The sequence below is a fragment of the Centruroides sculpturatus genome, unplaced genomic scaffold (assembly GCF_000671375.1).
Source record: "Centruroides sculpturatus isolate CEXI.00-Female unplaced genomic scaffold, Cexi_2.0 scaffold83, whole genome shotgun sequence".
Taxonomy (NCBI): Eukaryota; Metazoa; Arthropoda; class Arachnida; order Scorpiones; family Buthidae; genus Centruroides; species Centruroides sculpturatus.
In genome coordinates, this window is record NW_019384393.1 from 978793 (window position 1) to 992732 (window position 13940).

Below are 13940 nucleotides of genomic sequence, written 5' to 3' on the forward strand. Positions count from 1 at the left end.
AACTGAATTAAGTTTGAATACAAGTTTATTTTAAGCTTTTATATGAATTTCTTTCAGACATTCGAAGTAATTTATTAAGCAGCCTATTTCTTTTAATTTCTGCAAACTTTTTTATGCGGTTTTAAGTTAATTTTAACTCGTTGTTTTGGTTTTATGCGATTTTAGAAAATTACGGAACGTATCCCTACTTTTTCAAGGCAAGTAAAGTCTTTTTTTATGCGAATTTTTTATATGCGCTTTTCTGTAGAACGTATCCACCGCATAAAACGAGACCTTACAGTATTAAAAAATAATAAAATTTTTAATTTGCCAAACCTGATGAATGCTAAAGAGATTGCTTCCTAAAAGATCAAAAAATTCAATACTGCCATTACTAAAGCTCACAGCTAACATGCTACAATCTGATGACCATACAATTTTTCTCCACTGAGGAAAGGGATCTTTTGGAACTAGTGTTTAAATATTTAAAATATATTTAATATTTTATACAGCTATAAAATCATTAAAATAAATTTTAATAATCTTACTTTGACACCTTCCAATCACTGAATGATAATCATCTCTTGAAGATCTGAAAATAAAATAAATTAAATAAAATTACTTAATTTTATAAATGCCATTAACATATTACTTACAAAATAATATTAAATGTTTACACATGTCAATAGACTTTAATATAAAAATTTTATAATCTATTTGAAAATAACATCTGAATTTTTAAAATTCAATTATTGCTTTTTGATATTAATAAAGTATGGAATGGGAAAGAAAGTCAGTTAAAACCCCTGCTACTAAATATAGAATGTACCCAAAGTTAATTTGCTCTTGTCAGGAACACATTAGACCAAGGGGGAAACAGATTGGTGTGTGTTAAACACACAACTGCCATCTTAATGGTGGCAATATTGAATTCAACTCCAAAACTGTAAATGGTAAGAGAGTCATTAAAGTCTAAAAGAGCATTTATTTATTTCATTAAAGTATTTCTTAATAACTGGAGTTGTTTCTGTCTGTTATTAAACAATAACTTATTGATGAATGAATTTCATTATTTATTAACTAGATACACTAACTTATGAATAATTTTTTAACAACAGTTGTGTAGATTGACTATTTTATATAGTAATGTTTTAATACCTAACATTATGAATTTTATAAAACTAAATAAAAATGAAAATATAAATATTGGCTTTTTTTAAATCNGTCAAATTGTTTATTTTTTCATACATATAAGAACTTTATTCTTCAGATTTAAATTTCAATTCATCCTTAAGCATAAACTTTCTAATACATATAAACATATACAAATAATATGACAATTCAGCATTATTTTTTGTGTAAAGTTTTTATTCATTCATAGAGACTTACTACTTAATATCTTAATTTTATACTTACAAGTTCATCTTCTAGAGATGTTACAAGTTTATAATGAGGATAATCAGATAAAAACCTCCAAGCAGTTATACCCATATGAAGAGCTTTAGAAGTTTCCAAAGACCCATAAATATTTTGGGGAATACCACTGACAAACAATAAATGATGAGCAGGATGATATGCAATATTTGTAATACCATCTGGATAATGCTTAGCAAAAGAAAAAGTATGATTTTCTTGAAATCCTTCAGTAGGACTATAAAAAAAGAAAATACTTAGTTACATATTAAATTATATTTTATAAGTAATATTTATAATATGAAAAAATAAATGCATATATATTTACCTAACAAAATAACTATATAATACTCCTTTATAAGTAACAAATAGAAATTCTGATGACCTATGTTAAAAAATGTTGTAAATTAATTGAAAATAATTATAATTTAAATGATTTACAGATTAGAGAACAACATTGTAAATATAAATTATCTAAATACACCAAACTCTGAAAATACTCTTTAAATAAAATACAATACATTATATCACTGAAAACAACAATAATAAAAATTTCATAAAACAAATGATACAAAATTTATTTTATAAATACAGTAGAGGGTCAATTATCCGAAAGAATTCCAGTCGGCAAATTTAAATTTTGCCAGTGCTGTGGTGCTGCAATCTTTGGCTACTCAAATATTTTACGTTTTTGATACTAAATTAACTTCTGAAGTATACTTTTTTATTGTTTTTATATTTTTCAATATATTTATTTTGTTTGTACAAAATAAAAAAATAATTTTGAACGATACAATAGTCTTCGTTAGGCTTAACATCGACAAAAATTCAACGCGAAGCAACACGCAATGGAGAAAAATTTCAACATAGGATAAATTAATAAATTTTTTCGTATACAATCGGTTATCCGAAATATCGATTTTCCGAACAACCCCAGTCCCCAATTGNGTTTGAACTGTAATTATAAAATATGCTAAATATGTATTTTAACGTCGATTGCAAAATCTCTCCAGATGCATTGGCGATAAAAAACGAAACTACAGAATAACACGGAACTTTGTCAAGCTGGACTGAAAGTAGTTATGAGTATGAGCTCGATAGCATTGTGAGCTTCCTGAAAACGCCGAAGACCACAGAACATATATAGCTGAGGTCTCATATTAAATTTTATCAACACCTAGCGTCGGACAAAAAACTAAGTAACCTTAAGTGTCAAATAGCGGGATATTTGAAATAGCTAAAAATCTATGAATTTTTCCAAAATGAGAGATATTTCAAATTTCTGTTAGCTATAATTTAAAAGTACATGATAGGAATAACTCATGACGTAATGTTCTTTTGGTGATATGTACAATAAAGTTAACATTTACGTTCATTCGACCTAACTCCACGGGCCGCAACATGACTCCAGGCGGGCCGCATGCGACCCGCGGGCCTCGTGTTGGCCACCCCTGCTGTAAATCTTTAGTGCACCAAGTTGCAAACAAATGCTGGTTTGCAGAATACTAGAAGGCTAGAGTTATCAAACATTTCTGGATTATAAGCTGCTTTTAGAAAGTGCTGAATTACTGCACATTCTAGATTTTTTTTTTCCATTTTACTCTTTCTACCCTGTAATCACTAATAGGAACTTTTTTCATATCTCATTGTAGGTCAAGACCATCTATGGAAAATTCCAGAGAAATTAATCTCTCAAATTTGATCCCAGATAAACCAGAATGGTAAGCTAACAATTTAACTATCTTGGCCATCCAGGCATTGAATATTCTGAATTATTGGGTGCCAGATTAACAAACTTCCACTATAGTCTTAAATAAAAATTGAATACTGCTTGCCATTGAGTGCTTTGAATTCTTGCTTCAGTAAAAATCATTGCAGCAATTGCTCTACTTGAGTCTTGGCAACCATTATTAGAAGTTACTTTTGCTTTGGCCTAAAATAGATTATTTGAATTATGTTATTTAGAAACTTTGTATAATTAATAAAAATTTCTTAAATAATATTATTTTATATTTATAATTATAAATACAATAGATAATTTTATTATATATAACATAAATAAATACTGTAAGGTCTCTTTTTATGTGGATTATTTTTATGCGATTTTGAAGTTGTGTGGTTTGTAATTCATCCAAAAATTTCTTGGACAAACATACATATAGGCTTGTTTAGGAAGCCCGCGTATAGACAGTCTCCAAAAATCGTGGAACGCTCAAAGCTCACTCCATTTGTTCCACTGACATATAACGTTTATGGATGTAAACGACAGCTAGATCTACCTTAATCGCTTTAGTTCCTAGCAATTTTTGATATAAATGTAATTAAACATAAAAAATACTTAAAACTGAAAAAAACGAAAGAAATGCGTTAATTTTGAAGAAAAAGCTTCAAAGTTTAACTTCCTTTGTCTCGCCCTTCTGTGAAATTTAACACCGATGAGTCATTGTTTACACATCTGGATGACCTTGAACACAGCTGGAGTTGGATTTCCCGGGGCATTCTCATAGACGTCGCGGGAGGACAAGGGTTTAAAGTAGGGTGAACACTAGCTGGCCGTATATTTTTAAATATTTTTAAAAAATTTGGAGACTTAAAAAACATTCCAAAAATTCAAAAAAAAAATTCCAAAATGGCCTTAAGGACCGTGTTTTATGTAACGCTATGTAACCTGCCCGAGTTAACTCGGGCGAGGAACTAAAGGGGTTTTAATTAACTCTTCACATCCAGATGTCAGTGATTTGTTTTTAGAGTGAGCTTTTGCAATTCGGGGATTCCCCTTGTACATGATACCATCGACAAGTCGCTATTACATCATTCTGAGTTTCGCATTGAAAGGTATAAACTGTAATTGTTTTGAAATTAAATTTTATATGAATTTCTTTCAGACATTCGAAGTAATTTATTAAGCAGCCTATTTCTTTTAATTTCTGCAAACTTTTTTATGCGGTTTTAAGTTAATTTTAACTCGTTGTTTTGGTTTTATGCGATTTTAGAAAATTACGGAACGTATCCCTACTTTTTCAAGGCAAGTAAAGTCTTTTTTTATGCGAATTTTTTATATGCGCTTTTCTGTAGAACGTATCCACCGCATAAAACGAGACCTTACAGTATTAAAAAATAATAAAATTTTTAATTTGCCAAACCTGATGAATGCTAAAGAGATTGCTTCCTAAAAGATCAAAAAATTCAATACTGCCATTACTAAAGCTCACAGCTAACATGCTACAATCTGATGACCATACAATTTTTCTCCACTGAGGAAAGGGATCTTTTGGAACTAGTGTTTAAATATTTAAAATATATTTAATATTTTATACAGCTATAAAATCATTAAAATAAATTTTAATAATCTTACTTTGACACCTTCCAATCACTGAATGATAATCATCTCTTGAAGATCTGAAAATAAAATAAATTAAATAAAATTACTTAATTTTATAAATGCCATTAACATATTACTTACAAAATAATATTAAATGTTTACACATGTCAATAGACTTTAATATAAAAATTTTATAATCTATTTGAAAATAACATCTGAATTTTTAAAATTCAATTATTGCTTTTTGATATTAATAAAGTATGGAATGGGAAAGAAAGTCAGTTAAAACCCCTGCTACTAAATATAGAATGTACCCAAAGTTAATTTGCTCTTGTCAGGAACACATTAGACCAAGGGGGAAACAGATTGGTGTGTGTTAAACACACAACTGCCATCTTAATGGTGGCAATATTGAATTCAACTCCAAAACTGTAAATGGTAAGAGAGTCATTAAAGTCTAAAAGAGCATTTATTTATTTCATTAAAGTATTTCTTAATAACTGGAGTTGTTTCTGTCTGTTATTAAACAATAACTTATTGATGAATGAATTTCATTATTTATTAACTAGATACACTAACTTATGAATAATTTTTTAACAACAGTTGTGTAGATTGACTATTTTATATAGTAATGTTTTAATACCTAACATTATGAATTTTATAAAACTAAATAAAAATGAAAATATAAATATTGGCTTTTTTTAAATCATATTTTAACAGAAATATTTAAATTTCAACTATATTTTATTGTAATATTAAAAAATTCTTGCCTTATTTCAATACTTTGATCTTGTAAAACAGCAATTACTTGGCCATTTCTATAAATAAATATTATATTAATTACTCAATATTTAATTTAGGTATAATAAACATAGATATATATATAAAATTGTTTACCCTCCAACTGCAAACTGCCATATCATTTGCTGATTTATTAACCTTTGTATAAATGGTTTTGAATTGCATGGTGGAACAAATGAACCAAACCAATTCCAAACTAATTTAAGAGAAACAAAATCATTAACTCTTCATTATTTTAAACTAAGTTACCATATTTCCATCATCAAAAAACAAAAACATTTTGATATTTTCTTTCAAAAATGAGAACATAAGAATAAAAGAGGACAGAAAAGAGACAAATTAAAACAGGCTATAAAGTCCATATAAAATTATTATTTACAATATCTTATATTTTAATTTTTTTTTATTGATGAGATTATGTCTTATCTATAAAACTGTGCTGCTGTCAATGGCTGGACACCTTAGAGGTATGGAGGAATACATGTCAGATGTTGCAATTTGGCACAGAGTATTTAGTGCCCAAATCATGCACACATAAAAAAAACCGGACTTGCAGGTAGTCAGAGTCTGAGAACCAAGTCAAAATAAAATACAAAATGACGACATTGTTTCTACAAACAGGTGCTAGTGTGAGATTTGCACATGCATTGCTCGTTGGGAATTTCGAAATGTGAACATTGCAAAATCAAATTTTGACAAATGTTTGACACACATTACACATGTATTCTCTTGCTCTCATCATTTCAATATCCTACAAAATGACAAGAGCAACATCAGGACAATTCGGGTACAAATATCTTTCCGCTTACCGTAGCCAAGAACAGGCCTGTGACAACGCAACCCATCATAATCACAACAGCAATGAAGCCTGCCATAATCTACACCAGGTCCTCAAGTACTGTTGTTGACTTTTTCTCATTGGTTAGTGCTCATTTTTCTCTTTTCCTTAGAAAATGATGCACAGTCAAGCCCTGAGTCTCCAAGACATAGTCTCGTCCCAAAAATGGCCTTGCTAGGTATTGGTTTATGTATCTCAAATTATCCTTCATTATTTATTTGTACTTCTCTATGGATTTAATTCTTACAGAAGTGAATGAATGATGTTCATAACAAATACATAAAACATTTTATGTGCCTTGCCTTAAATTATATAACAAAGACAAAATTCAATGGTTAATTTTTCTTTTTTCTTTGTGTATTGGCTGTTTAAATTTTGAACTTTGAACTATTTTATTGGATATTATAAATACACATATCAATAAGCTGTAATAAACTTGATACTCTCTATTACTTTCAGATTAGTTTCCCCTATTGATGAACATTATAATCTAAAAGTATTAGGGAGTGCATTTCATCATGATGATGCATTGATATTGTGTGTTTTGTAATCTTCAATTCAAAGTTTATAATTTGGATAAATTGTAGTTTGGACTATCTGAGTTTTACTTATTATTACTAATGAGAAAATTTGCTATAGATTTGCATTATTAAGTGCAATCACAAGTTAAAATTATTTTAAAATTCTGAATATTTTTAGAATTTTCAAAATATTTTTTTATGTGCTAATTTATCACTAAACTATTCATCATTGATATGACCTTTNAGTACAGTACAGTATTTTCTGAGGAAACACTCATACTTATTTTTTTTTAACCCCATTCCCGATAACCTGGCATTTTCACAAACTCGGCCACCCTTCGGTCCACATTAGGCCGAGTTTTTGAGACTACTGTATTTTGTTTTTCTAGCTTGTCATGCCAAACTATGACAGAAGTTAAACTAGGAGAACAAGATTTGTTCTCCTAGTTTAACTTCTGTCATAATTGGAAAAATTAATGTTCAAATTTTCAAAATATTTTTTTATGTGCTAATTTATCACTAAACTATTCATCATTGATATGACCTTTCATAAGTTTTTTACCTTGTTTACTTAATCAAAAAAGTTTCAAATTATTCATTTTTACTCATCTTTATTAATTACATGTTGGATAAATAAACACTAAATAAAAATGCTTAATTTTTTTCTAAGTAGCCAAATAAAATATGAAAATTCTAGTGATTTTAACTACTTTTCAAGATATTCAACAAAATATTAAAGAGATAATTTACTTCTATAGAAAGTTTTGTGTACTCTTTATGAAATACTCTATCAAACTTCTGTCTATACAGTAATCATCTAATTTTCAACATGAAATTTTAAATCAGACAACACTTTTGAGTTTTATTTTGATCATTTGCTGCTTCAGGATTTATTTCATTAATAAATTTTAAAAATTTTAAAGGGTATAATACACTGGTCTAAAAAAATCAGGGGAGCATGTGACTGCTCTTGAGGAATGCCAAAAAATTCCTCAACACCTTATCAGCAAAGCAATCTCATTGATTCCATGCTACACATGTGCAATAGTTTTGCTATTAATACAGATCATAAACCTTAATAAAGTCAACACAATACTCTAATAAAGTCATTTGTTCTGGTTTTGCAGACATACAGTACATTGATCAGTATATTACAACAAGTGCAGTAAATGAAAATAGGACAACTATTCAGTTAAAATGTATATTTTTTTCACATATTACTGTATATTTTCAAACATGTCATCAGAATAAGAAACAACACATATGTATATTACAAAATAAGATTTCATTAAAAAGAAAAACCACCTCTGAAGCTGGAAAAGGATATAAATATTCACAAATATCTTCCATATTGGGTCCAGCAGATAGATTTAATGTAAAAAACAACCAAACAAACATTTTTGATCACTTTCAGAGATCTTTGTCAGGTTAATATACTATTCCATAATTGTCTTAACCTGATGATCTCTGAAAGTGATTGTGAACATTTGTTTGATTGCTTTTTACATTAAATCTATCTGATGGAACTAATATGGAAGGTGTCTGTGAGTACTTTAACACTTCATATCTTCAAGAAAACTTACAGTTGCCTACAACCCATCTAACTGCATCCTGCTTGGATGCAATGTCACAAATATATTTACAACTTTATCAATGTTGATATGAAAATCATAATGACGTGAATTAGGGTCAGTCATGTAAAGTGATGTTCATTCATTGTAACTCTCATGTAGTTGCTCAGTCTTCTCAACATGCTGGCTAACCTTTTGAATTCACATGATATTGTGAAGATTGTAGCACAAAGTTTCAGCAACACAAAAATCTTTGTAAATTCTGGATCACATGTTTTTACTGATTTAGCCAATGTGCATGGTAACTCCTTGTCTGTTTTTACTAATCCACTTCGTCCATCAAAATACCTTGCCTGCAAAAAGTTCAGGACTAGGCAAGTCATCATAATACATGTCAATGAGGTATGAAGCAACATATTTTAAAAATTCATTAAAAATTTAATCTTCATCAAATACACTTGAAAATATCTTATTAATACATTATTAACAATAGAATTAAATAATATATCTTAACAAATTAAATAATATTGTAAAAACTTAAATATATACATATATATTGAGAACCTGGGCTTGGATTCCCAGCATTCATTGCATTATTATACATTTTATACAATAAAAACAAAATTTAACCTTAAAAATATCATAATTTTTATCATTAAACAAGTATAAACATCAATCCAAGTCCAGCTTTATGATTTACCCTACACAGCAGAAAAAATAGAGTCTGCAGACCCATTAGACCCACCAGTGACAATGCACATGATTTTACTGTATCTTACATAACAATAACATTGAGAATCATTCACATTAAATGACTTTCTTTCTCCCCTAATTGTCTTGACCACTGCAGTAAGATAAATAATTTTATATACAAATTCAAACTGTAATTTAGTTTTCATTAAAGGAAAAAAAAAAAATGCTTTAACAAAAATTTCAAATTTCAACTGGATATTATTTTAAGGCAAAAACAGATAAAACATATTCAGGAAGAAAGATGACATATAGCAACCAATTTCTGACAAAATTTATGTAATAATTTTACACTAAGTAATTTTCAAATCTTATAGAATCCTCACCTATGTTTTTTCTTTCATCTTGTTTATCTTGTTTAGTCTAAAAAAAAAGCAAGGAAAATTGCATTACTTTTGATATTTAAATGCAAACCACTGAAATAAAATTATTTATTATTGTTGAAAATATTTTTCAATCATATAATTTAATGAATAAAGCCTAAAATTTATCAAAAATTGAAATTATTCATTAAAAACATATTTTTATTTTTATCAAATATCACAAATAAGACTAAGTGATTGAGCCATATTTAGACTTTATATTTGGCTATAATTACAGCTATTGTGAATGAGCCTGATCTATGGTGGAAGCCTACCTAATCAGTATGAATAAAGATGAAAAATGATATATGCCCCAAACTTAGTGCTCTCTGAGCAGAAAGAGATTCATCCAAGCTATTTCTCTAAATTTGTAATACCCATGATAAATTACATGTGTCTGAAAGGTTACTGTGCAGCAAGAAATTTGTAATGACATTAAAGTTATATACAGCATTGTATACATAACGTACATTGTATGCCATTTCCACTTTCTTATAGATGGCATTACTACTTGCTCACAGATGTTCTGGTTTTTGGAAGACTTCTTTGCTGACTGCATAATATTCCATGGAATCTGGTCTGCTAGGTCTGCTAGACCTTATTCCTCATCAGATTTTGGGGCCTCTGGGGAACGTTTCCAGCAATTGCTATAGGAGACACTACAATATTGTACCTAAAACTTCACTTTTATTAAAACTTTACTTAGTTTCCACAGCACAGTAACTTTTTGAACATCCTGTATAAAGTCTGCATCAAGTTTGAATCTGAATTCTTCACAGTAATAAACTGACACCTTATTTGATGGACACTTGGCAATATCTCAAAAAAAAAAAAAAGTATAATAATCATTATAAGCAGATTTTGCTCTACTTAGGTCTATCTTAAGATTATTTATACTACATTGAAAAGCAGCATTTTTAAAAAATAATTTAATATGAGTGTAATCTATTCTTGCACAGCAATGTAACTGCATCGTGAAGTGTTTCAATATATTATTGCTCTTGATATTCTATTATTATTTTAGATACAATACAAGCAAGCAAGTTATTAAATAATACAAGTAATACAAGCAAGTTATTAAAAATTTGATTTATTAATTTATAATATTTTTAATCAAAGTTAAAAAAATAAAATGCATTAATATGATAAAATGTGTACAAACATGTTTATTCACATGTTTGTACACATATTTATAAGTTTTATCTGTAAAAAATATGAAATTAAACATCATTTTTCCTAAAACTGGATTGAAAATTGAATGGCACCAAGTTAACAGAAAAGTTTTCTAAATATAAAATTATAAATTTAAAAATAAATTGAATACACAAAATATAAAATTTGTACGAGCACAAGATTAGTTTAACTTTCAGTTTAATTACATCCAAACCACGTGGTTTATTATACTTTAATTAGTATTTAAATTCAATTAAAAATAACCACGTGTCCATACCAATATGTAAACATATAGCTTTTATTTCATTTAAATAAAAAGTAAAAACGGTTTGATGAGGAAAGATCAAAATGCATGTTAAGCATTAAATATTTTCCATTTTTCTCGTAGACTAAAATCAAATATGGTTTTTAATTTGCTTTTAAGTCGAGTCCATGATGTAATGCTTCTAAATGAATCACTTACGACAATTTCCGGTTCCTGTTGCCATTCTCCATATATTAATAGTTCATAGAGAATGTTATTTTCTTCTTCTTCTTCCTTCCCTGACATTTCTTCAAGATATTATTTACTTTCTTCTCTAGTTTTTTTCCTATTTCTCATCAGCTGTTTACACGTACGACACCTTCCTAACCCTGAAAACGTGATTAATAAAAAATTGAATTATGTATAAATATAATAATTTTTTATTATTATATTTTAAAAGCCTTTTATTAATTTATAATAATTATTAAATAAAATTATTTAAAAATTTAAATTTATGCTTTTTCCGTCAAATAAGTTTTGGCAATGTTGCCAGACGTTACGTCTGGTACATGTAAATTGATATTTGTTAATCTGGTACGATTAAAGATTTTGTTGTATTAAAATGAAATAAATATTACTAATTATAAATTATTTATTAAAATATTATTATGTTGAGTTTAGTGAGTTTTACTCGGTTCACACCGGTGGCTGTGTACTATGCCGGACCAGAGTCAAGGCATAGCAACCAAAACAAAACTAAAATTAAATAAGTGTGTCAGTGTCTGTATTCAGGAATTTCCTAACAATGTGGCATGTATTCAATATAGTGGCCTTCTGTAGTGTTATGTATGTATTTCTACTCAATTCTAATGTTCCCAGGCTTTTGTGTAGTGTGTGTGGTATCACACCTGTACAGGAGAGAACAACAGGTACAATAAGCACCCTATCCATCCTCCACAGATGCCTTATTTCCTGGGCGAGTTCTGTGTACTTGCTAATTTTTTCAGTGCATGTGTTTTGTACATTGTGAGTGTTTGGAATGGCTATGTCTATAATGTATGTGATTTTATTGTGTTTGTCAATGAGTGTGATGTCTGGTCTGTTGTGGTAAATTGTTTTATCTGTGATTATGGCTCTGTCGTAGTACATTTTGTGCGTGTTGTTTTCCAATACTGTCTGTGGAATATACTTGTAGTATGGTTCGTGGATGTCTGCCAATTTGTGTTTCTTTGCAAGCTCTTGGTGTATTATATTTGCTACTTGATTGTGTCTATGTAAGTAATCTGTCTGTGCCAAGAGCTTGCAACCAGAAGTGATGTGTTGTATAGTTTCTGGCATGATGTGACATTTTCTGCATGTGTCATTTGTGAGTGTTGTATCTTTGAGTATGTGTTTTCTGTAGTTTTTAGTATTTATGACCTGATCCTGTATGGCAATCATGAATCCTTCCGTCTCCCCAAAGAGGCATCCCCGATCTAACCAGCTGTTTGACGCAGTTTTGTCAACAAAATCCTGGGCCAGGTCATAAGGATGCCTGCCATGGAGTGCCTTTCGAGCCCACGATTGCTTGATGGTGTCTATGCTTTTTATGTGTTGTGTCATGTCTGTATGATGTGAGTGTAAGTTTAATGGTGTGTTATTTGAGTCTGCTAGAGTTACTGCTTTATGTAACTGTGATGTTTCTTGTTTCTTGTAGAAAAACTCTCGCAGTGACTGTATTTGTTTGTAGTGAAGGTTAACTATGTCAATCAGGCCACGTCCGCCTTCTTTACGTGGAAGGGTTAATCTTTCTGTGGCGGATTTAGGATGATGTTGTTTATGCTTAGTAAGTGTTGTTCTTGTTTTCCTTTGGAGTTGCTCGAGATCTGTGTGAGTCCAATGTATAACTCCAAAAGAGTATGTGAGTACTGGGATGACATATGTGTTTATTGCTTTAACTGTGTGTTTTGCATTTAACTGTGTTCTAAGTATAGCGTTTAACCTACTTTGGTATTCTTTAATTAATCGTTGCTTTATTTGTGTATGTTCTGTTAGTTTGGCCTGTTGGAATCCTAAGTACTTGTAGAACTCGCCCTCTTCCATGGATTCAATAACGTCTCCATTTCCAAGTGCAAAATCTTCTTTCTTCAGGATTCCTTTTTCTATGTGAAGTTTTTTGCATTTGTCTAGGCCAAACTCCATTTGTATGTCCTTAGTGTATGAATGTGTGATTTGTAGGAGTTGATGAAGTTGTTTTTGTGTGGATGCATAAAGTTTTATGTCGTCCATGTACATGAGATGTGAGAGTGTAAACTGTGTTGTTTTTTCGTGTCTGATATTGTAGCCGTATTGCGTGTTGTTTAACATGTTGGATAATGGATTCAGGGCTAGGCAGAACCAGAGAGGACTCAAGGAATCTCCTTGAAAAATTCCTCGCCTAATGAATATTTCGTTTGTTTGTATGGAAGTGTTACTAACCCTGAGATGTAGTGTTGTTCTCCAGTGCTGCATAGTGTTTTCGAAGAATGCAATGAGTGATGGATGTATTTTGTACATGTGTAGAATATGTAGCAGCCAACTGTGTGGAACACTGTCGAATGCTTTTCTGTAGTCTATATATGCCATGTGTATGTTTCTGTGTTGTTTGTGTGCTTGCCGTAGAATGACTGAATCTATGAGTAACTGTTCTTTGCATCCCCTGTGATTTCTACGGCAACCTTTTTGTTGTTCTGTAAGAATGTCGTGTTCTTCAACATGTTTGTATATTTTGTTTGTGATACAGGATGTCAATAATTTGTAGAGTGTTGGAAGACATGTAATTGGTCTGTATTGTGTGGGGTCTGTGGTTTTGTTGTTTTTAGGTTTCATGTAGGTGATGCCCTGAGTAAGAAATTTTGGCATGTCTTGTGGATTGATGATGATGTGTGTTAGATGTTTAGCTAGTTCCTGGTGCAGTGATGTAAACTTTTTGTACCAGAAATTGTGAA

The 13940-nt window shown here is 29.8% G+C and overlaps 1 protein-coding gene across 1 annotated transcript in view; it reads right to left on the reverse strand.

Moving 5' to 3' along the window:
* Positions 1 to 11400, reverse strand: part of LOC111618282 (neuroblastoma-amplified sequence-like) — a 102219-nt gene extending 90819 nt beyond the window's left edge. The window contains exons 1-12 of the mRNA XM_023359778.1: positions 11194 to 11400; positions 9522 to 9558; positions 5612 to 5711; positions 5485 to 5532; positions 4748 to 4791; positions 4536 to 4669; positions 3228 to 3325; positions 1721 to 1777; positions 1396 to 1630; positions 881 to 951; positions 528 to 571; positions 311 to 449 (exon numbers count right to left, since the gene is read on the reverse strand). Coding sequence (XP_023215546.1) covers positions 311 to 449; positions 528 to 571; positions 881 to 951; positions 1396 to 1630; positions 1721 to 1777; positions 3228 to 3325; positions 4536 to 4669; positions 4748 to 4791; positions 5485 to 5532; positions 5612 to 5711; positions 9522 to 9558; positions 11194 to 11280 — 1094 coding nt within the window. The 5' untranslated portion in view covers positions 11281 to 11400. The remainder of the gene's footprint in view (positions 1 to 310; positions 450 to 527; positions 572 to 880; positions 952 to 1395; positions 1631 to 1720; positions 1778 to 3227; positions 3326 to 4535; positions 4670 to 4747; positions 4792 to 5484; positions 5533 to 5611; positions 5712 to 9521; positions 9559 to 11193) is intronic.
* Between the last annotated feature and the right edge of the window lie 2540 nt (positions 11401 to 13940).